The sequence below is a fragment of the Papio anubis genome, chromosome 7 (assembly GCF_008728515.1).
Source record: "Papio anubis isolate 15944 chromosome 7, Panubis1.0, whole genome shotgun sequence".
In the NCBI taxonomy this organism is placed as follows: domain Eukaryota; kingdom Metazoa; phylum Chordata; class Mammalia; order Primates; family Cercopithecidae; genus Papio; species Papio anubis.
In genome coordinates, this window is record NC_044982.1 from 26193390 (window position 1) to 26215545 (window position 22156).

General features: G+C 40.9%; 1 protein-coding gene across 8 annotated transcripts in view; it reads right to left on the reverse strand.

The window, feature by feature from the left end:
- LOC103886387 (endogenous retrovirus group K member 5 Gag polyprotein-like) overlaps positions 1 to 21866 on the reverse strand; it is a 43183-nt gene extending 21317 nt beyond the window's left edge. For 2 of the 8 annotated variants that reach the window (XR_004185375.1, XR_004185376.1), the window contains exons 1-4: positions 21708 to 21866; positions 11922 to 12055; positions 1559 to 1692; positions 1237 to 1389 (exon numbers count right to left, since the gene is read on the reverse strand). Coding sequence is in view for 5 of the 8 variants with exons in the window: in XM_021941931.2 (XP_021797623.1) it covers positions 10934 to 11635 (702 nt within the window). In the remaining 3 variants the exon portion in view is untranslated. Of the gene's footprint in view, positions 1 to 1236; positions 1390 to 1558; positions 1693 to 4276; positions 4684 to 5451; positions 6888 to 9306; positions 12533 to 21707 lie in introns of those variants that run through there. The other 6 variants (XM_021941934.2, XM_021941933.2, XM_021941935.2 and 3 more) reach the window with 6 other exon arrangements.
- Between the last annotated feature and the right edge of the window lie 290 nt (positions 21867 to 22156).

Sequence of the window (22156 nt, forward strand, 5' to 3'; positions counted from 1 at the left end):
GGTCTTGAACTCCTGACCTCAAGTAATCCACTTGCTGGGATTCAGGCATGAGCCACCGTGCCCAGCCTCTTGACTAAATTCTTTAGCCCTGTGTGTACCTAATGTTTTGCATGTGGGCAGTTATCTGAGTACATACTGTGGGATAGTTTACAGAACTGAACTTCAATTTCAGTTACACTGGATGTAAATGAGCAATGTAAAAAATATAAACAAGCCCACGAATCCTGACTTTCCTCTGAGCAATTTGAAGCCGGTAACGTATAATTAACTAAAAAATAAGCTTGTTTTATACCACGTTTACGCTAAGACTTGCCACACAGTGAGAAATCAATACCAGAAAGTAGGTACCTTCAGGTATATTTATAGGCTAACCCTTTGAATCTTTGGTTAATAAAGCAATTCTTCTGATGCTTTGAATACTTGGGACTTGAGGGTTGCAGTTAATTGCATTAAATTAGGATGATGAGAAATGCATCCTGGCTTCAATTCTTCCAGTTGGAAATCTTCCTAAAATATATGAGTAGTTTTTCTCAACTAGCAAGACAATGAATTTTATCAATCTATTTTTTTATGATTTAGACCTGACATGCCTGAGGGATATAATTCTCAATACCAGTCATCATTGTACAGTATGATATGTAGGTAGAAGATACAAGATGAAACAGATGAGACCATCTGTATTATTGGTCTCAGAATAGTGGTTAGTCCGTCAGTCACCACAAGGACTCTATTATAGTCCTGCCCTATGCAGACTGCTGGAGGAGATATAAAACTATCATAAGTATTTGCTTGTACATTTTAAGATATTTAGCAGCATCCGTGGGCTTTTTGTTGTTATTATTGGAAGAGCAGAAATAACAGACATAGTTCCTGTGCATGGAATGCAAATTCAGAAAATGGAAAAAGTAGAGGTCAAAGAAGATTTTATAGAGGAAGTAGATTATGAACAGAATCTTGAAGGATGTGTAGCATTGCCAAATCAACCCTAAGTGCTTGATGACTAAGGGGTCACTGTTTTGACCCCTTAGTTAAATAAATCATTTAACAGTTTTAATGTAGCTTACTGAAATTTTTCTCATCACAGTTACCATTAAAACTGTTAAATGATTCATGAAGATTTTTAAAGACAAATTCCTCTTAGGACCTAGGCATACCCTCAATGTTCACCATGTAGGTAGATGTGGAATTTAGGGGCCAAATTTCACTTTTCCCCAGTATAATTTGTATATGACCTACCATTCAGTAAAGAGATTTCTCCTCCACTTTATCTTGCTTCATCTACTCTTCCTAGTCTCTTCTTTTTCTTGCCCTCTGTTTCTTCATTCTTCCTCCTCCTATATTATTTTCTTCACATCCTTCTTTCCCTTTTCAGGTTAGGGTGATGTAGGCCTGTGAGAAGAGAATCCACAGTCATAAGCAGTATACTGTGTTAGTCATCCTGTGGCCTCTGAAGCAAATTACAAACTAGATGAGTTAAAACAACAGAAATGTATTCTGTCACAGTTCTGGAGGCCAGAAGTCCAAAATCAGTTTCACCAAACAGAAATGAAGGTATCACCTCCATAGAAGAATCGATCTCTTGCCTCTTCCGAGTTCTGATGGCTTCCAGCTTCGGTTTGTGGCTGCATTACTCCAATCTCTGCATCTCTAGTCACATGGCCTTCTACTCTTCTTTGCGTGTCAGATCTCCCTCTTACAAGGACATTAATGATGCTATTTAGGGTCCAGACAGATAATCCAAGACAATGCCCTAAATCTCAAGATCCTTAACTTAATCATACCTACAAAGATCCTTTTTTCAAATAAGGTAACATTTACAAATTCCAAGGATTAGAGAATTGATATGGTATGGCTCTGTGTCCTCACCCAAATTTCATCTCAAATTGTAATCCACACATGTCAAGGGGAGGACCTGTAATTTCCATGTTTCAAGGAAGGGAAAGGGAAGTGATTGGATTATAGAAGCAGTATCCCCCATGTTGTTCTCATGATGGTGTGTGAATTCTCACAAGATCTGATGGTTTTATAAATGGCAGTTTTTTTTGGTGCTCACGCACACTTTGTCCTGCCACCTTGCGAAGAAGGTGTTTGCTTCTCCTTCTGCCATGATTGTAAGTTTCTTGAGGCCTCCCCAGCCATGCAGAACTGTGAATCAAATATTTTCTTTATAAATTACCCAGTCTTGGGTAGTATCTTTATAGAAGTGTAAGAGCGGGCTAATACAGTAAGTTAGTACTAGGAATAGGGGACAACTATAAAGGTACTTGAAAATGTGGAAGCGGCTTTGGAATTGGGTAGCAGGCAGAGGTTGCAACAGTTTGGAGAGCTCAGAAGAAGACAGGAAGATGTGGGAAAGTTTGGAACTTCCTAGAGACTTGTTGAATAGTTTTGACAAAAATGCTGATAGTAATATGGACAATGAAGTCCAGGCTGAGGTGGTCTCAGATGGAGATGAGGAACTTATTGGGAACTGGAGCAAAGGTCACTCTTGCCATGCTTTGGCAAAGAGATTGGCAGGATTTCGCCCCTGCCCTAGAGATCTGTGGAACTTTGAACTTGAGAGAGATGATCTGAAATTGGAACTTATGTTTAAAAGGGAAGCAGAGCATAATAGTTTGGAAAATTTGCAGCCTGCCAATGAGATAGAAAAGAAAAACCCATTTTCTGGGGAGAAATTCAAGCCTGCTGTAGTAATTTGCATAAGTAACTAGGAGCCAAATGTTAATTGCCAAGATAATGGGGAAAATGTCTCCAGGGCATGTCAGAGACTTCACAGCAGCCCCTCCCATTACAGGCCCGGAGTCCTAGTGGGAAAAATGGTTTCATGGGCTGGGCCCAGGACCTTGCTACTTTGTACAGTCTTGGGACTTGGTGCCCTGCATCCAGCCATGGCTAAAAAGGGATAATGTACAGCTCAGGCTGTTGCTTCAGAGAGTGCCATCCCCAGCCTTGGCAGCTTCCACATGGTGTTGGGCCTGCAGGTGCACAGAAGTCAAGAATTGAAGTTTTGGAACTTCTGCCTAGATTTCAGAGGATGTATGGAAACACCTGCTACAGAAGTCCAGGCAGAAGTTTGCTGCAGGGTTTGAGCCCTCATGGTGAACCTCTGCTAGGGCAGTGTGGAAAGGGAAATGTGGGGTTGGAGCGCCCACACAGGGTCCCCACTGGGGCACTGCTTAGTGGAGCTGTGAGAAGAAGGCCACAGTCCCTCAGGCCCCAGAATGGTAGATCCACTGACAGCTTGCACTGTGTGCCTGGATAAGCCACAGACACTCAATGCCAGCCCATCAAAGTAACTGGGAGGGGGCCTGATTATTCCACAGGGGCAGAGCTGCCCAAGACGGTGGGAGCCTACCACTTGTATCAGCATACCCTGGATGTGAGACATGGAGTCAAAAGAGATTTTTTAGGAGCTTTAAGATGTAATGACTGTCCCCCACTGGATTTCAGACTTGTGTGAGGCCTGTAGCTCCTTTGTTTTTGGCTAATTTCTCCCATTTGGAATGGGAGCATTTTCCAATGCCTGTACCTCCACTGTATCTTGGAAGTAACTAACTTGTATTTGATTTTACAGACTCATAGGTGAAAGGGATTTGCCTTGTCTCAGATGAGACTTTGGACTTGGACCTTTGAGTTAATACTGAATGAGTTAATGTGGGGGTTGTCTCAGAGACCCTGACCCAACAATGGATGAATAACATACACTGACACAGATATTTTGCCTATCAGTCCATCTGAGGATCCGGGCCACCTACAGACACCAAGGAGGTTGCTGTAGAGTTGCAGCTGTGGCCCCAATCAGCCAGCAAAGCTCACATTTATTCAGTATAGATTAAATGACAAAGGTCTTAAGTACACACTACTAGAGAGTAATTGACACTGCCCACCTCCTGAGTAGAGAGCAGTTATGCACCCATGGTTGATCAAAGGTTGGTTTTAGGACCACATGAGTAAACAAGCTATTTAGATAAACTACTTTACATTCCTTTGTATCTGTGCCCTAAACTATTAACTCAAGGTAAGGATTAGGCTGCCTTCAACCTCGTCTATTACTGGAGTTTATGGAAACCAGCCCCCAACCAGCCTTCCAAGAAGGTTTGCGTCTTTTTCTTATAACTATCTTTAAAATTTTTCCCACTGAGAGGTGAAGCCAGCTGGACTTCCTGGGTCGGGTGGGGACTTGGAGAACTTTTCTGCCTATCCAATCAGCATTCTGTAAAAACGTACCAATCAGCACTCAGTGTCTAGCTAAAGGATTGTAAATGCACCAATCAGCACTCTGTAAAATGCACCAATAAGCAGGATGTGGGCGGGGACAAATAAGGAAATAAAAACCGGCCAACCCAGCCAGCAGTGGCAGCCCAATTGGGTCCCTGTCCACACTGTGGAAACTTTGTTCTTTTGCTCTTCACGATAAATCTTGCTGCTGCTCACTCTTTGGGTCCACACCACCTTTAAGAACTGTAACACTCCGCCAAGGTCTGCGGCTTCATTCTTGAAGTCAGCAAGACCAACAAACCACTAGAAGGAATAAATTCCAGATACACCACCAGTCTGTCTGAAATCCCACATCTCTCCCTTTTCTGTTCTTTACATCGGGTTCTGTTGACTGAAGAGTACAGATGTGTGCAGCAACAAGTCTGTCTAGCGAGGTGGTCATTGCTCTTATTCCAGCTTTGCATCCTAGTATTAGCAAATAACATAAGACAGTCATGAGTATAATTAGCAACATTCTTTTCCAGTCAAAGAGTAACCCCTAGGAGCAGGGATCTAACCAGGAGAGATGATCTTGCATACCCTTCCATATGGCTGTTTGTTGGGTGTGTAGATGTATTGTGTGAAGGAATTCTAAAATTTTAGTTTTAAGTTGCTTTACATCTGCTGTTAAATTGTCATGAAAGGTTCCCCAGAGGTATTGTTTCACCTCATCCCAACTATGTATTGATTGATTCCATGGTAGAGAAGTGACACAGATAGATATGTTTATGCTCCCAGTCGCAGTTTAATTGTTGACAGAATGCCAGTGCATCTTGTCACTCCCCCACATATTCCAAGACAGCCTCGAGGGCTTGCAGACGTGCAAGAATCTTTTTTTTTTCTTTTTTTTTTTTGAGACGGAGTCTCACTCATTGCCAAGGCTGGAGTGCAGTGGCACAATCTTGGCTCACTCTCGTGGGTTCACACCATTCTCCTGCCTTAGCCTCCAGAGTAGCTGGGACTACAGGTGCCTGCCACCATGCCCAACTCATTTTTTTGTATTTTTTTTTAATAGAGACGGGGTTTCACTGTGTTAGCCAGGATGGTCTCGATCTTCTGACCTTGTGATCCGCCCGCCTTGACCTCCCAAAGTGCTGGGATTACAGGCGTGAGCCACCACGTCCAGCCAAGAATATTTTGATCTGTACCCTGCTGTAAGAGAAGTTCATTAGACACATTTTTGGGCAAACTATGTACAGAAACAACATTTTTACTGATTCAGTAATAGATGCTACAGCCATACAAACAGTTGCTAGGATGACTGTGGCCGAGACTATAAAGGCTGTAAGTGTGCCTATGAATCTTTTGGGTCTGACCTGGGAGAGGGTACGTTCTAAGGTGGCAAGGGCAGAGGAACCTTGCCAATCACATGTCAAATTGACTGATAGGAATGCCTCAGATTGTCTCCTTAATACCATGACACTAGTAATATTTGAATTAGATATATTGTAATTAGTGATACATGAGGCAAACCAAGCCTGTCCCTGCACCTGGGTCACAAACGCGGAGTTTTGGGGTGTAGTGGAAATATTAGTTCCCATAAGGAAAACATATGGATGGGTAATGCAAATAAGGCACTGATCAGTATGATTATGAATAAAGGTATTAGTATAGTTGTTACTGGAATTATGATATGTCCCATGCCAAGTGTCAAAGGAGGTGTACTAAGATGTCCCAGGCACCATAAAGTGTCTTGGGGTGGCATGGACTTTACTTGGGGTCTGGAATATCCCGTCCCCCCATTGGCCCAAATCATAAGGGAATGGGACAAGGCTATGAAACTGTGATTGATGCCATGATGGATGTGGACATCAGTAAGGCTGCCCTGCAAATGGCCATGAGGGCTCCAGTCTAAGATGTTACCATTGCCTAACTGGAGGCTACGGGCTTGTCCCCCGTGACAGACCTCCCAGCTAAAGTGGAATCCATTACTTTCCTGGCTTTGTTCTTGAGCACAGGAAGGAATGTTTGGGAAAGCAACACTGATTACATTACCCGGTTTAAGGCTACCTGCAGCTGAGACTGTTAAGGCATTTCTTTTGCCATGATGTAGCCATAATTGTGTTGCAGGTACACAGTAAGGGTTAGAACCTTTATAACTTACACATAGTGGGAGGATATCAGAGTGATACATAGTGTTATCTGGCATCTTGGTCCAATGTGTGCCATTAGTGAGGGATCCCACAGAGGGGTAAATCTATCCCTCCTAGCCAAGCAGTCGAGTTATTAAAGCCTAGGTGACAGGACTAAGAAAGGCGGATCTAAGATACGAGCCCAATAGAGTGTAGCAGGTACAGGTTACAGACAAAGTGGGGGCCTAAAAAGGATCAATACTCTATGTGAATTGCAATGTACAACAGAGAACATAGCAAGAAACAAATTATCTGAAGTGAATGGTGTCTGTGTCTGGAGCAGAATTTGTTCCTGAGTTGTCCTCTTCAGCATACCCCAGGTGATGTCCGGGGCTTGTGTCTTCCATGGAAGCCACATCGTCTGGGGCTGTGGGTCCTGTAAGGTCAGTTCCTTCATTTCTGGTACCAGGTTGGGTCCTGGCCATGCCATGGTATGGCTTGATGCATAGGGCTGGAATCCGAAGAGGACCTGAGGGGGTGCGGACAGAAGCATACCCTCTTCCCCAAGTTAATAATTCATTTGGACCACACCATATGTTACTGTTTATATCTTTCCATAAAACTGCAGATTTTATGTCTTGAGAGGTTTTAGCAAAGTGCTTTTCTATGGCTGATTGAAATTTGTCATCTAAATTTTAAAAATTAAGGGTAAATAAGGCTTGTGCTAGTAGTGTTGCAGGGTCTTTACCCATACTCCCCCTTTTCTGTTTTTTGAGCATATTTTTAAGGGTGGAGTGGGCACAGTCTACTATGTCCTGTCCTTGGGGGTTATATGGGATGCCTGTGGAATATTGGATATTCCACATGTGACAACATTGTTGAAATTGTGAGCTGGCATAAACTGGACCATTATCAGTTTTAATTTTTGTGGGCTCTCCCATAAATGCAAAAGTTAAAAGAAGATATTTAATGACATATTGGGTGGACTCTTCAGGCAAAGCATGGGCACTAATTAAGTGAGAATTGGGATCAATGGATACACGTATGTATCTAAGTTTTCCAAATTCAAGGATGTGTGTAACATCTGTTTACCATAACTGATTGGGTTCTAGTCCTCTAAGATTAATACCTGTTGAAGGTGGGGATGTGCCTGTGAGCTGGCAATCTGGGCATTGCAGGATAATTTGTTTAGCTAGTCTCTGGGTAAGTTGAAATTGTTTAGATTTGTTACATATGTATACTTGTGCCATGTTGCTGTGCTGCACCCATCAACTCGTCAGCACCCATCAACTCGTCAGTGTCTCCACTTTTGGTGGAAAAATTGATGCGATTGGGTGGCTTGGTCAAGCAGTGATATCATAACCTGAAGGTCTGCTTGATCATTGCCATAAGCCAATAGGCCAGGCAGTGAACTGTGGGCTCAAATATGTGTGATAAAAATAGGATGTATACATTAATCTAGCAATTGCTGAAGTCAAAGAAAAAGAGCACATAGGGTGGGCTCCAGAGTGAAATTAATTAGGGCTCTTTCAAGGTTCTGCAATAAATAAACATAATAGGCAGAATTGCTAACAATATTGATGGACTGAGTGGAAAAAGTTTCCAAGGCCAATACCAGGGCTCCAATCTCAGCTCTTTGAGTGCTAGTAAATCCAGATCAAGTGAATGAATTATGTCATCTCCACCAGACTGCTGCCTTTCCATACTTACCAGATCCGTCAGTAAACAGTGTTAAAGCATTAGGTATGGGGGAGTGAACTATTTGTGTAGGCAAGATCACAGGAGTATGAGATAAGAAATGAAAGAGTTTATCAGCAGGAAGGACATGCTCTATTTGTCCTGTGTAATTGGAGAGTGCTATTTGCATCGATAAGGGCAATACTGCTTCTAACTGCTTTTTACTTAAAGGAATCCTGATGATATCAGGATCATAACCTAGCAACTGACTGCATTATTTGCAGCCTGAATAGATGACTTTACTAAGTAACTGGATATAGGGAAATAGTGTTTTAGTCCTGGTATGTGAGAAAAAAAAAAAAAACATTCTAGAAAGCACAGTCCTGGGGTCTGCAGTTAACCCTTTAGGGGAGTGTTTGATGGGAAACATAAACAGTTGAATTGAGTAGACTGGATCTATGCGATCTAGCTGCCTCTGAGAGATGGTTTGTTCTATTTCCTTTTTTGCTTCAGGGGTTAAATATCTGGGAAAATCTAGGGCTGTATTGCCCTTTAAGATAGAAAACAGGTTTTGCAGCTTATCCACAGATATACCCAGAGTGGGGCGGAGCTAGTTGATATCATCTAGTAATTTCTGATCATCATTTAAGGTGTGTAAGTTGCTAATATTTAATTTAACCTTTTCAGTTCTTACTCACTGGGAAGTTAGTATGTACCCACAATATTTCCAAGGAAAAGACATCTATACTTTCTCAGGTGCAATGATTAAACCTTTTAGCTGTGTATTCTTTATGACAGAGGTAAATAAATCTAAAAGCATTGGATCCATTGGGGCTGCCAGTAGAATATCATCCATAAAATGAATAACCTTGCAATCAGGAAATTTTTTTCTACTGGGTAGCAAAGCTTGATTTACATGATACTGACATATGGTAGGACTATTTAGCATTCCTTGAGGAAGCACTTTCCCAATGAAATTGACAAGCTGGCATTTCATTATTGATAGCTGGTATTGTAAATGCAATTTTTTCTCTGTCTTATTCTGCTGGGGAAATCATATAAAAACAGTCCTTTAAGGACAGAAAACCAAACACTGTATGTTCTCACTCATAGGTGGGAATTGAACAATGAGATCACTTGGACACAGAGCAAGGAGCATCACACACCAGGGCCTCTTGGGGGATGGGAGACTGGAGGAGGGATAGCATTAGAACAAATACGTAATGTAAATGATGAGTTGATGGGTGCAGCAAACCAACATGGCACATGTATACCTATGTATACCTATGTATCAAACCTGCATGTTGTACACATGTACCCTAGAACTTAAAGTATTATATATATATATATATATATATATTCCTTTAAGTCAGTAACGTTTATAGGCCAATCTTGAGGAATCACCATGGGGGAAAGGAGCCCCAGCTGAAAGGGTCCCATGGGTTGCAAATTGACATTAATAGCACATAAGTCATGCAAAAATCTCCATTTCCCAGACTTTTTGGGAATGAGGAAAATGGGTGAATTCCAAGGACTATTAAATGGTTCCACATGCCCAGCTTTTAATTCCTCTTCAACTAATTCATGGGCCCTCTGTAATTTCTCTCCCTTCTGAGGCCACTGTTCTAGCCAAATAGGATCTTGAAAGAGCCACATCAGGGTATGGGAGGAATAATAACAGTGGCCTTTGTTAGAAAGGGGTCTGCAGAATGACGCCCAGTTGAGCTAATAGGTCCCCTCCCCAAAGATTAACAGGGATGGGCATGATTAGAGGTTGTATAACTGCCTTTCTTCCTTCTGAATTGCAACATGTTAGGGGGCACGTGCTCTGCTTGGCCGTGTGTACTTCCCCAATGCCAACAATTTTTTGTTTCTGATTGACCCAGGGCCAAGTTTCTGGCCAGTTTTGATCACTAATAATTGAAATGTCTGCCCTTGTGTCCAATAAGCCAGTAAAATTCTTATTTCCAATTTTTAAGGTAATCATGGGTCTCCGGTCAGTGATTAATTGATTCCAATATGCTCCTGTGGCTCCTGTGCTTCCAAAACTTCCCTTTCCCCTTTCCTTTCTGTGGGCTTTGGGGACCTAGTATGGTAAAATCAGTACCTGAGCTCTTTGATCCAGGAGGAAGAATATGCAGACCTTTACATTCCATCATCACCAATATCTCACCTTGGTAATCATTATCAGTTACCCTGATGAGCACATTAATTCCTTTACCGGATAGGCTAGACCATCCTTGGACTAATCCCACTGTTCCCAGAAGCAGCAGGCCCCAGATCCCAGTTGAAGCCCTTTTAGGGTCTTCTCCTTCTTTAAGCACTAATTCACTGGGGCAGAGTAAGTCCAGTCCTGCGTTCCCAGTGGTGCCTGCTCTGAGAGAGCGGACTGTGGGCTTTCCATCTGACAGAGGAAAGCTGCTGGCATTGCCTGTTTGAGGCAGGGCCTCATGAAATTTCCCATGCGGTTACTTACAGGGTTTCCGTTTTTATCAAATTTTGTCCTGCATTGATTAGCCTAATGTTTCCCCTTTTTACACTGGGGGCATATAGAAGGGGGTTCTTTCCCTGAGTTACTTTGGTCTCTACTATGGGGGCATTCCTTCTTCATATGACCTGGCTCTCCGCATAGAAAACAACTTTGGCTTCTCTCCCTTTTCACTTTAGGAGGCCTTAATGCCATAGCCAATATTTTGGCTTTGTGTGTCTCAGTTCCCACCAGCTGAGATGCTCATATAAGTTCCCCAACTGTGGCTGCCTTTCCTCTGATTGCCTGCATTGCTTGCTGGCAATCCATATTAGCATCTTCAAAAGCCAGTTGCACCAATAAGATACCGGTGGCCTGGGCATGACTAATTTGTCTCTTAATTGCCTGGGTTAACTGATTGATAAACTCAACGCATGGCTCCTGAGGCCCTTGTTGAATTTTATAAAAGATCCCTGTTGAACTCTGCTTTTGGGAATTCGGTCCCAAGCCCTGAGAGCGCACAAAGACACTTGAGCATAGGCCTGGGGATCAAAGTCAGTTGTTGTTGTACATCGGCATGGGGACCCCTCCCCTGGAGCGTAGCAGCTGTTATGTCTTGCCCACCTGCCTGATTCTCATTGGCTTGTTGGTCACACAACTCATTGTATTCTGCCTTCCGAAGGAGGTATTGGCTAGGCTCCACGGTTGTTTTAGCTAGCATTGACCAGTCCCATGGGGTCATATGGAAGTTGTCTACCAAGTCCTCAGTCATTCCTTTTGTAAATGGGCTAGTGGCTCCATTTTCTTTAATGCTTTTTCTTAGCTCTTTATAAGCATTACAAGAAATGGATTCATGTTCCTGATTGCCTTGTCGGTCTTGCACTACCAGGCAGGCTGAAAGCTCCCCTTCTAATGCTGCTTGCTTAACACAAGGTCCCACAGCTGGAGCGTGTCTCTTGTCTTTTTTCCTATTTATTGGAGGAGGAGGCTCAGGCGAGACCTCCGTTTCCTCTTTGTTATTTCTCCCCAGTGGTAGCGGGGCTGAGGAACTCGGGGGTGGTGACGGTTCCTCTTCCTTCGCCTTTTTAGGCTCTTCTGTGTATAATGGGACCAAAGCTGCCCTTACTAAGGCCCATATGTTAAAGATGATACTGGGACCCATAGACCTTATGCCTGATGTTGTTTAAGATTTCTTCCCACTTGTTCCCAGAACTCTACATCTAGCATTCCTTCTTTTGGGAACCATGGATTATGGGTTACAACAGTTTTCATTAGGTCCCTTAATTGAGCCTGTGAAACCCTGGCTCCACTAGCCTTAAGCAGCGATTTCAATACTTTTATATACTGTTTCTGTTGAGCTGATAACTGTTGTCCCGTGAAGAAACCTCAGCCTGAACAAATCCCCCCTCCCTGAACTTGGAAATGCCAAACAGGCACCACTGACTTACTGACTCACTGACTGCGTGGTCCTTTTCACCTTCATTTTTGGGGCACCCGTCGTGATCCTTTGCAGCATTCCTCACATGGGACGCCAGCTGTGGGGGTCTGTCCCCAGACCCAGATCCAATGACAGATGAATAACCTACACAGACACAGATATTTTGCCTGTCAGTCCAGCTAAGGGTCCGGGCCACCTACAGACACCAAGGAGAGTGCTGTAAAGAGTTGAGCCATGGCCTGATCAGCCAGCAAAGAAGCTTGCTTTTATTCAGCATAAATGACAAAGGTCTTGAGTAAACACCACTAGAGGGTAATTGACATTGCTCACCTTCCAAGTAGAGAGCAATTATGCACCCACAGTTATCAAAGGATGGTTTTAGGACCACCGGAGTAAACAAGCTATTCAGATAAACTACTCTACACCCTAAGTAATTAACTTAAGGTAAGGATCACACTGCCTTCAGCCTGATCTATTACTAGAGCTTATGCCAACCCCCATTGCCTTCCAAGAAGGTTTGTGTCTTTTTCTTACAACTATCTTTAAAATTTTTCCCACCAGCCTGACTGAACTCCCACAAGCTAAGACACTGGGGAACTGTTGAGAAGGCGTGATTGGTTTTAAAATGTATAAGGGACACAAGATTTGGAGGGGCCAGGGGCAGAATGATATGGTTTGGCAGTGTCCACACCCAAATCTCAACTCAAATTGTAATCCCTACATGTAGAGGGAGGTACCTATAATCCCCAAGTGTCAGGGAAGGGAAGTGATTGGATTATGGGGGTGGTTTCCCCCATGTCCCCCACTCACTATTGCTGTTCTCGTAATAGTGAGTGAATTCTCATGAGATCTGATGGTTTTAAATGGTAATTTTTCCTGCGCTCACACACACACACTCTTTCCTGCTGCCTTGAGAACAAAGTGTCTACTTCTCCTTCCACCATGATTGTAAGTTTCCTGAGGCCTTCCCAGCTGTATGGAACTGTAAGTCAATTAAACCTCTTTTCTTTATAAATTATCCCATCTCGGGTAGTATCTTTATAGAAGTGTGAGAATGGACTAATACAGGAATGATTTCTTTAGGCACCATTAATAAGCCCACTATAATTGGTGTATTATAGAGTCCTCCTCTAACATTATGGTAGACAACAGTGAGCACATTCTGCATGCATATATATATATATATATATATGCCTCTGTTGTGAATCTCACCTGCAAGCATAAGAAAGGAGTCATACCTTTTCATGTGTCATCACTGGAACCCTGTTCTGTGTTTGACCAGTACCTCCATACCAAGACTGAAGAAGGAAAAGGATCTCACTGTTACTTAGCAGTTCCCTGAGCACCAATGATCAGTTCTCAAGTAATGAAGTTCAGGGCCAATGATGTGTTCCTTATGGAACTTCAGACTTCAGAGGCTATTTTTTAATGAAGAAAGTGTTTCTGTTGATCTTAGTAGGTTTTGGTTCAAGTGGAGAATATACTCTCTTCAACACAAGCTGGAGGAGATACAGAGAAGCTCATAGAAAGGATGGATAAGGAATCCTCTCAGCTAGAGCTCTGGCTAAATTTAAGAGATCAGGACTGCAAGGAAAAAGATACTTTGAGACCTTCTCATTTACCTTTCTTTAAATAATCCCACCACTCAAAAATTATCCAGGCTAGGTTGAGGAGGATGAAAATATAAAGAAGCATGAAAAGTCATGGCTACTTTTTCTCCTACCCAGTATCCATTATAAGCACACCATTTTTTCTTGCTGGGTCCTGTGGGAGAAGAAATCTAGATGAATTTGCAAGCATTAATTTTGATAGGACCTGTAGTCTCTAAAGCTTTTTTATATCCTTGCTCATCACTCTCAGAATTCTATTCAATAAATTTTAGAAAAGTGATTCTAATTAGAAATAAAGATTACTCTTTCAAAGGAGTATTTTTAAATAACTCTAAGACATACTAGAGTGTTATACTTCCATATATCCAATTATCATTTTGACTTTCTCCAGCATTAGCTTACTTGGTATTGGATGGGGTACAGTTTCATAGGGTTATTTAGTTTGCCAGCAATGTTTGGTTAGTGGTATCTAATGCTCTATGGAGAAAACATCTCAAGATCTTTGTTGACTAAGGGTGATTTTTCTAGCTCAGTATTTCTCTGCCTCAGCTTTATTGACATTTTGGACTGAATTATTCCTTGTGGAGTAGGCTGTCTTGTATATTTTAGGATGTTTAGCAGCATCCCTGACCTCTACAATCTAGAGTCCAGGAGCAGCTTCCTACTGAGTTGCAACAACCAAAAATGTCTCTAGGTATTGCTCAATGTCCTCTGGAAGCAAAATCAACCCTATTGAGAATGATTCTTCTAAATCTATTATGTGCTTGGTTAGTAATAACAGCTAGCATTTATGGAGCTTACTGAATTCTGGCTACTGTACTAAGCACTTTACTTTTATTAATGAATTTGATTGAATCTCAGAAAATCTCACTACCTAAGTGCCAGTATTTTCCCTAAGGATATTGACACAAAGTAGTGTTGAGCCAGTGGGCCATGATCACAAAATTTGTAAAGGGAGGAGCCAGGATCTGAACTGGCAGCTACGACTTAGAACTGATGCTCTTAACCAAGGTAGTACAGCTGTTGTCTAGCACTCATTTAGGTATATGTAGTTACAGACTTGAAAAGCCTCTTCCTTTGTAGCTATTTAAAGGTTGCAGCCTAGGAGCGGTGGCTAACACCTCAAATCCCAGTGCTTTGGGAGGCTGAAATAGGAGTATCTCTTGAGGCCGTGAGTTTGAGACCTGCCTGGGTGGCAAAATGAGACACTATGTCTACAAATGTGTCTTTGGTTTTTTTTTTGGGGGGGGGTTTTTTTTTTTTTTTTGGAGACAGAGTCTTGCTCTGATGCTTAGGCTGGAGTGCAGTGGTGCGATCTCGGCTCACTGCAACCTCCACCTCCTAGGTTCAAGCGATTCTCCTGCCTTAGCCTCCTGGGTAGCTGGGACTACAGGCACATGCCACCACGCCCAGCTAATTTTTTGTATTTTTAGTAGAGACGGGGTTTCACCGTGTTAGCCAAGATGGTCTCAATCTCCTGACCTCGTGATCTGCCCGCCTCCACCTCCCAAAGTGCTGGGATTACAGGCATAAGCCACTGTGCCTGGCCTACAATTTTTTTTTTAATTAGCAGGGCATAGTGGTGCATGCCTGTAGTCCCAGCTACTTGGGAGGCTAAGGCTAAGGCTTGAGCCCAGGAGTTTGAGGCTACAGTGTGCCGTGATTATGCCACCGCACTCCAGCCTAAGTGACAGAGTGAGACCCTGTCTCAAAAAAATAAAATAATATAAAATAAAATGTTGTAAATAAATTATAACAATGGATTAAAGGAGAGGTAGAGACCATTTATTGAGTTTACACTATAAACAGGACACTTATCTTGAGACTTTCATATAAATTACATCATTCAGTCCTCATAGTAGCCCTATGGAGTTGACATTATATTCTTTTACTCAATGGGAGAACATGGATACAAAACACTATGTATTTTTACTCAAGGTACAAGGAAGTATAATAAGAGGCAGTAGCAGACTTTGATGCAGTGCTTTCTGACTTTAATTCCCTGCTCTTTCTGTTATACTATTTCACTTTTTTCAGATTTTAGGAAAATGTTGAGAGGGGAGTTTTTAGGTTCTCCAGATGTATTTTCTGGTCCCAACTTTTTTTCCTATAAAAATCCCAAATTACTTGTAGCTGATACTTGGATATTTTTAGCTCTCACTTATCCTTTCCTCAACACCTTCTGACAGGGTCTTTGTACAGGAACAGGTGGGTAGGCATGGGCATTGACAGACCTGGCTCGACCACTTCTCTGCCCTGTCTCCCTGAACAAGTCACATAATAACTGGGAGCTTCAGCTTCCTTATTTGTGAACAATACCCACCTTATAGGGTAAATATTAGAAAAAACATATGAAAGTACTATTATTAATTGGAATAATTTCAGTCATTAAAGTTGCAAGCTATCTTGCCTCTTTCATTGTGTCCCTTTCAAAGCACTGGCAATATTTCTACCCCAATTTCCCCAGTCCCATCAAGGGTATCTGGAAACCTGCCATTTAGAAATGTATTTAGTTTCATTCTTGATTAAAAGGAAGGTATCTTGGGGTAGACAAAACATTTGAAGCCTTTGTTAGCTAAACCCGCTTCTGAATACTGGTTTGGGCATCTGGAGATGGTAGGACAAGACAATGAGACAATGACTTCTTAAGATTTTTTTCAGACAGCCCATGTGAAAAATATTATTATGAAAGATACAGCTGGGCGCGGTGGCTCACTCCTGTAATGCCAGCATTTTGGGAGGCTGAGGTGGGCTTATCACCTGAGGTCAGATCGAGACCATCCTGGATAACATGGCGAAACCCCGAGTCTACTTCAGATACAAAAAATTTGCCGGAGGTGGTGACACATGCCTGTAATCTCAGCTACTTGGGAGACTGAGGCAGGAGAATCACTTGAACCTAGGAGGCTGAGGCTGCAGTGAGCCAAGATAACGTGACTGCACTCCAGCCTGGGCAACAAGAGTAAAACTCCATAAGAAAGAGAGAAAGAGAGAAAGAGAGAAAGAGAGAAAGAGAGAGAGAGAGAGAGAAGGAAGGAAGGAAGGAGAGAGAAAGAAAGAAAGAAAGAGAGAGAAAGGGAGGGAGGGAGGGAGGGAGGAAGGAAGGAAGGAAGGAAGGAAGGAAGGAAGGAAGGAAGGAAGGAAGGAAGGAAGGAAGGAAAAGAAAGAAAGAAAAAGAGAAAGAAAGGAGGGAGGGAGGGAGGGAAGGGAAAGAAAGCAAGCAAGCACACCAAGATCTGTATCCACAGAGAGTAATGATGAATATCAAGATCTTGTATTTAAGTGAAGCATTTCTTTTATCAAAGCCTGAATTGTGAGTTAGAGAGATAGATAGACAATATATTTTTAACTATAAAATATAAAACATATACGTATGTATAACTGGGGTGCAGAGTAAGAAGAAAAAAATACAAGAAACACTGATAAATGTAATTCTCTAGGACAATATTGTGAACTTTACAACTGAAATATATGGGGATATATTAATAAAGTTCTTGGTACTTCTAAATTGAGCAAAGAAAATGTCCATCCAATTTACAGACATATGTATCACATGTACTCAACTCAATGGATGGAGACCTTACAAAGTGACCAGATACTCAAGGGAGATGTCATTTAAAAAAAAAAAAAAAAAGTTGATGGAGAACAAGGTGTTCATATATAGTTGCCTTACTGAGAATGTGGGTCACAGTCTAGAGACATTTCAAAGGTAATGTGATAATACTGCATATCTACCCAAGGGCAACCAGTGGAAATGTTCTGACTCAAAAATAACTCAGTGTTTGAGAATTCTGAGAGGACATTCACTACATCTCCATCCAGAGAAATTGGGAAGGAGGCATGAGTTAGTCTGTTTCAAGATTTCAACAGATTAAACTTAGGATGTTATGAATTTATTGTTGAAAATGTTAAATCTCATCACTAATTGAAATTCATGAAAATGAAGAACTTCAGGGAAAGCTGATATTTATCTGTTAGGCAGAAATCTGTTAAGCTCAATTAAACATGATTTTAAGAAGATGTTCTTGCCATCTCTGTGTATAGACCAAGGCTATAAAACTCAATTACATGTTAAGTAATAATGCTATCACTTTCTGGTGATCAGAAATGATCATGATGACATTCAAAAATGGCATATTGGATATCTGCCACTTCAACAATCCTATAACAGCATAACAGCAAGCTCTGCATAGCTAAAGATTTCCTAACCTCCTCTCTTGCTTTTACCCAATAATGGATAAATAAAGTTTCACACAAATAAAGGAACTTGGAAACTCCCTTCGCCTTTTATGACAGAATCTGACCTAAGCATTCATTTGTGAACTTAAGAAGTGAAGTGGAAATGACAAAATTATTCTAGTTATTACCCCTTGGAAGTCATATAAGGTCATTCTGTAATATGAACCTATATGGTGTGGGAAATGAAGAATAAAAGAATTTTTTTTTTCAGAAAACAACCCGTAGTGTGAACTGTGTTAAAGGAAACTATACAAGACACAAAAGAAAAAAGGAAAAAAAAAATCCGATTCAGAAAGGAAAATATTGCTAATCTGGGTAGGAAGGTGACAAAGAGAAAAGGCAATAATGTAAATCATATTTTTTTGGTAGTACTTCACTTGGAAGATGAGGTAGAGGTTCAAATGTGGAACCTGAGATTTCTTTCTGGCAGTTAATATGCCAGTCATACAGACCACCCCTCTAAAACAGAACCACATTATGATTTATAACTTGTGGGTAAAGAGAATAGATTACCTCCCTTAGCCTATTAGAAGAGCCAAGACAAGCCATGCAAAGGAGAAGCAAGTCTCCAGGAAAAGGAGTTGGAAGAAGCTATCTACCACAGACTGTCACTTTGGGCCACTGGAAATACACATACATGCCCAGGATGTGCGTAGAAGCTCTGGGGAAGTTGGAGAGATTAACCCTGAGAACTGCTGACCAGAGAAGATTTCAAAGGCAAGGAGCAGTGAGAGAGAGCCACAAACCAATCAGAGTGAAAAGAGATGTGTGAACAGAGGAACAGGGGCATATAAAGACTAAGAGTTTGGGGCTTCTGTCTCTACAGTCTGTTCTAGCACATTTCCATCAATCTGGGAAGGTATTTACAACTCCAAGAGGACAAGAGGGGTCAGGTGAGTCTGGCGTCAATGAGATAGTTTTTACTTGCATACAGTTTGTCCCATTGCAGTTGCTTTATGAAACAGGTTAAATTCTTATCACAACCAGCAGTGTTCACAGTGTATTCTATTTGTTTCCACATGCTTAACAAGACTGCTATTGATGTGTGAGCTCACAAATGCACATTTAAGAAATGAGTGGAATGTGTGGCTTTGAGTGCAAGTCCACTGCTTCCTCTTGCTCTTTCTGCATGGGGAGAGGCTGGGACTCATGACACTTAGGCCTCCATTTGTAAAACAGGGCTGGCATTCTTCGCAGCCTATTTAGCGAGTATCCTATCTAATACTAAACAAGAGACTGCTTTTGGAGGTTTCCCTTGGAAGAAAGGCACATTATGGTTCTAAGGTGGCAAATATTAAATACAGTCTTCTCTAGAAACCATTTTCTTGTAAAGCTTAGAAAACAGAAATGTTGGTCTGGAGAAGAATAAATTTCAGCTTCTGAAAGACCTGTCTCACTTGTGAGGATTTTCTAATGCCTGGAGATGCATGGGCTGCTGGAGTGATGCTGTGGTTGAGTGATGAGGACAACCACAGCATTAGAACAATGTATCAAATGGTATTCAGTGATCAGCTCTTGTTCTTTATTTCCAAGCTATCTGTGCAGAGATTGTTAACACATTTTACATTATCATTTTAGAAAGAGATAGGGGAGAGGCAAATCTCTTAAATGCCATTCTTTGCTAGTGCAAATGTAAATATAGTGATTGCAAGTTTTAATTTGAAATAGAGAGTTATCTTAGTATTAATATACTTTATCAATACTAAACTGTCCAGTAAAACTATAGTCTAATATATTTGGTGTTCAAGTTGAGAATTAAGGCCATAAAATGAAATGCTTTCCATTTGTTTGTTTTAAAATGAAGAGCAAAGGAAACTGAGAGATGTTTTCAGAATAGAATGCTATTGTCTGAGCTAATGAATCAAAGGTATATGTATTACTCTCCACCCCACCAAGAAGTTAATTCCTAATTTACTTACATGTATTTTAAAAATGTAACTAGCTTAAAATTATTTTTAGGAGGGAAAATTATTGGGACCTCAGTAAAGGAAAGACAGGTTATTCTCATTACTGTCATCTTGTTCCTTAATCTCTTGATTAATGATCACTGAGAAAAAAAGTCAATAAAATGTTGCTTGTAACAATCCTACTGACTTTAGGGTGCAAGCGTAATGTGTGCCTTTTATTCCACTACGGGAACTTACCACCCAGATCGTACTTCCTGAATACTCTAGTGGAACTGGACTATTAACTTTATTACCCAGGGAACAAGAGAGAGAGGAATGGGATATGGGTGAAACCATAGGTCACTGTTATGATTCTAGCTTTTATTTGGGAAGGGGAAGGTGAAAATTCACAGGAGACAAATATGTTATTAGTTAACTGTTATTTTATCACTGTAGAAGTCCCTTTATGCTTGGTTTTTAGCCATCAAAAAAGAGCAGGAGGACTCCACTAAAAAGTACTTACTCCTTAAATGTCATCTACATAGACTCTGTTTTGTTTTAGAGCTTCTCATTGTGCTTTTGCATAGCATGTTAATCTATAAACTGCTGCCTCGAGTCATTTTAGAAGCAGCCAGGGCATAAATCCTAAGGAGTAAAAGTTTTTAATTTAGGTAACGTGTTTTTACACACACATGTGTGGTCATGTATATATATGTATATATATGTATATTTGTGCTCATATGTATATATATATCATATGTCTATATTTTCATATATAAGCAAATATAAATTTATAGTTGGCTTTGAATTTACAATGTGAGTTATTTTGCGCACGCACACACACACATATATTTGCATAAAACTTTTTAGTTCCTAAATACTTCCCATAGATTATCTTATTATTTTCCAAAATACTTCCCATAGATTATCTTATTCTGAAGTTCATAATCACTCTACACAGAGGTTACATGACCTGTCCAAATTCATGCTTAGTAAGTGGTAAAGCCAGGACTAGCAATAAAGTTTCCTGAGTCACAGCCAGGAGTTCTTTCCACCACAGCAGCTGTCAGTGGTTACTGGGAAAGCCAGGGGAAGAAACTGATTTGGCTTCTCTGAATCTGAGAATTGTAGTGACTGAAATATTAGCAGTGTAGTTATTTTCCAGGCCAGTTGATCCAGGACAGTCCTATCTGTGATTCAGATAAGTTGTGTAAGTGGCCATGTATGGTAACTTCGATATGTTCTGTCTATATTATGTTATACTCCACCATCATCTGGTGGTCTCATTCTTTTATGTTACATATCTTTTTATTGACTTTATTTTTGACATCTAAACAATCTCATAGCTCCTCTTACACTAGCAATAAAAGTACTGATGCAGGGTACCCTATTACAAAAGGTATGTAGAACTAGAAACTTGAATCCTATTTTCTCCCAATTGCCAAGAGTGGCAAAACAATATAATAAAATTCTATTTCCAGTTCTGCCTGTTAGTCAAAACAAATTTTCAGATGAAAATTGGTAAATATGGTACACAAAATTGATACTGTTATTTCAAAATTAAAAATTGATGAACCATTTCTTATTTTTTAGACATTCTCTTCTGAGACCTTCCATTTTTAAAAATCTAATTTATGGTCCCGTCTAATAACAGAGATAAGGCAACTTGAACAGTCTTTGTATTATTCAACAAGCATTCACTGGCAAGGTTAGTAAAAGAAATTGAAAAACTGCTACTTCATTACAAAAAACAATCATAATGAAAATCAACCCAGTTGGCACATAAGATCACCCCATTCAAAATCAAAATACCATTATCAAATAAAAGATGATAGAAAGGCCCTTGGTAATAACCTTGGTGTGATAATGGGTATTTGGGAACTTCAGCCTGACACATCAGACTGTGTCATTTAAAAATCCATCTGTCCTAGAAGTCCTAAAGGCAAAGTTTACCATTGAAATGACTTTTTTTTTTTTCTTGAAAAATAAGACAAAACCTTGCATTCCATGAATAGAGGTTGAGATGCTATTACAAAGAAACCCCCAAATGTATTGGCTTACATGGACAGAAGTGTATTTCTCACATTAGTCTGGCTGGTCCAGGTGGCGAAGTAGATCTACTCTTCTAGGTCATTAAAGGGCACAGATTCCTTCCTTACTGCCGCATTGCCATTTGCCGAATGTCGCACTCCTCAGCGCTGCTGGAGAAAGAGTTCAGAGCAGGTGTCTTCAAGGAAGTGACATATAAATTCCACTCCTCCTTCATTGCCCAGAATCTCATCACATGAACATCCTTAGCTTCAAGGGATGCTGGTAAATGTAGTCTGTAGCTGGGAGGCCATGTTCCTAAAAGTGGGGAGGTGGGGGGAATGATGGAGAGTGGATACAGATTGACTTGATTACTAAAAGAGAGTAGCGTAGACAGGAGTGTGGTGCAGCTAGCAGTATCTACAGTAGCCACAATATACAAAATACAATGCATTTATTCAAGCAGGAATAGTATCAGCAAC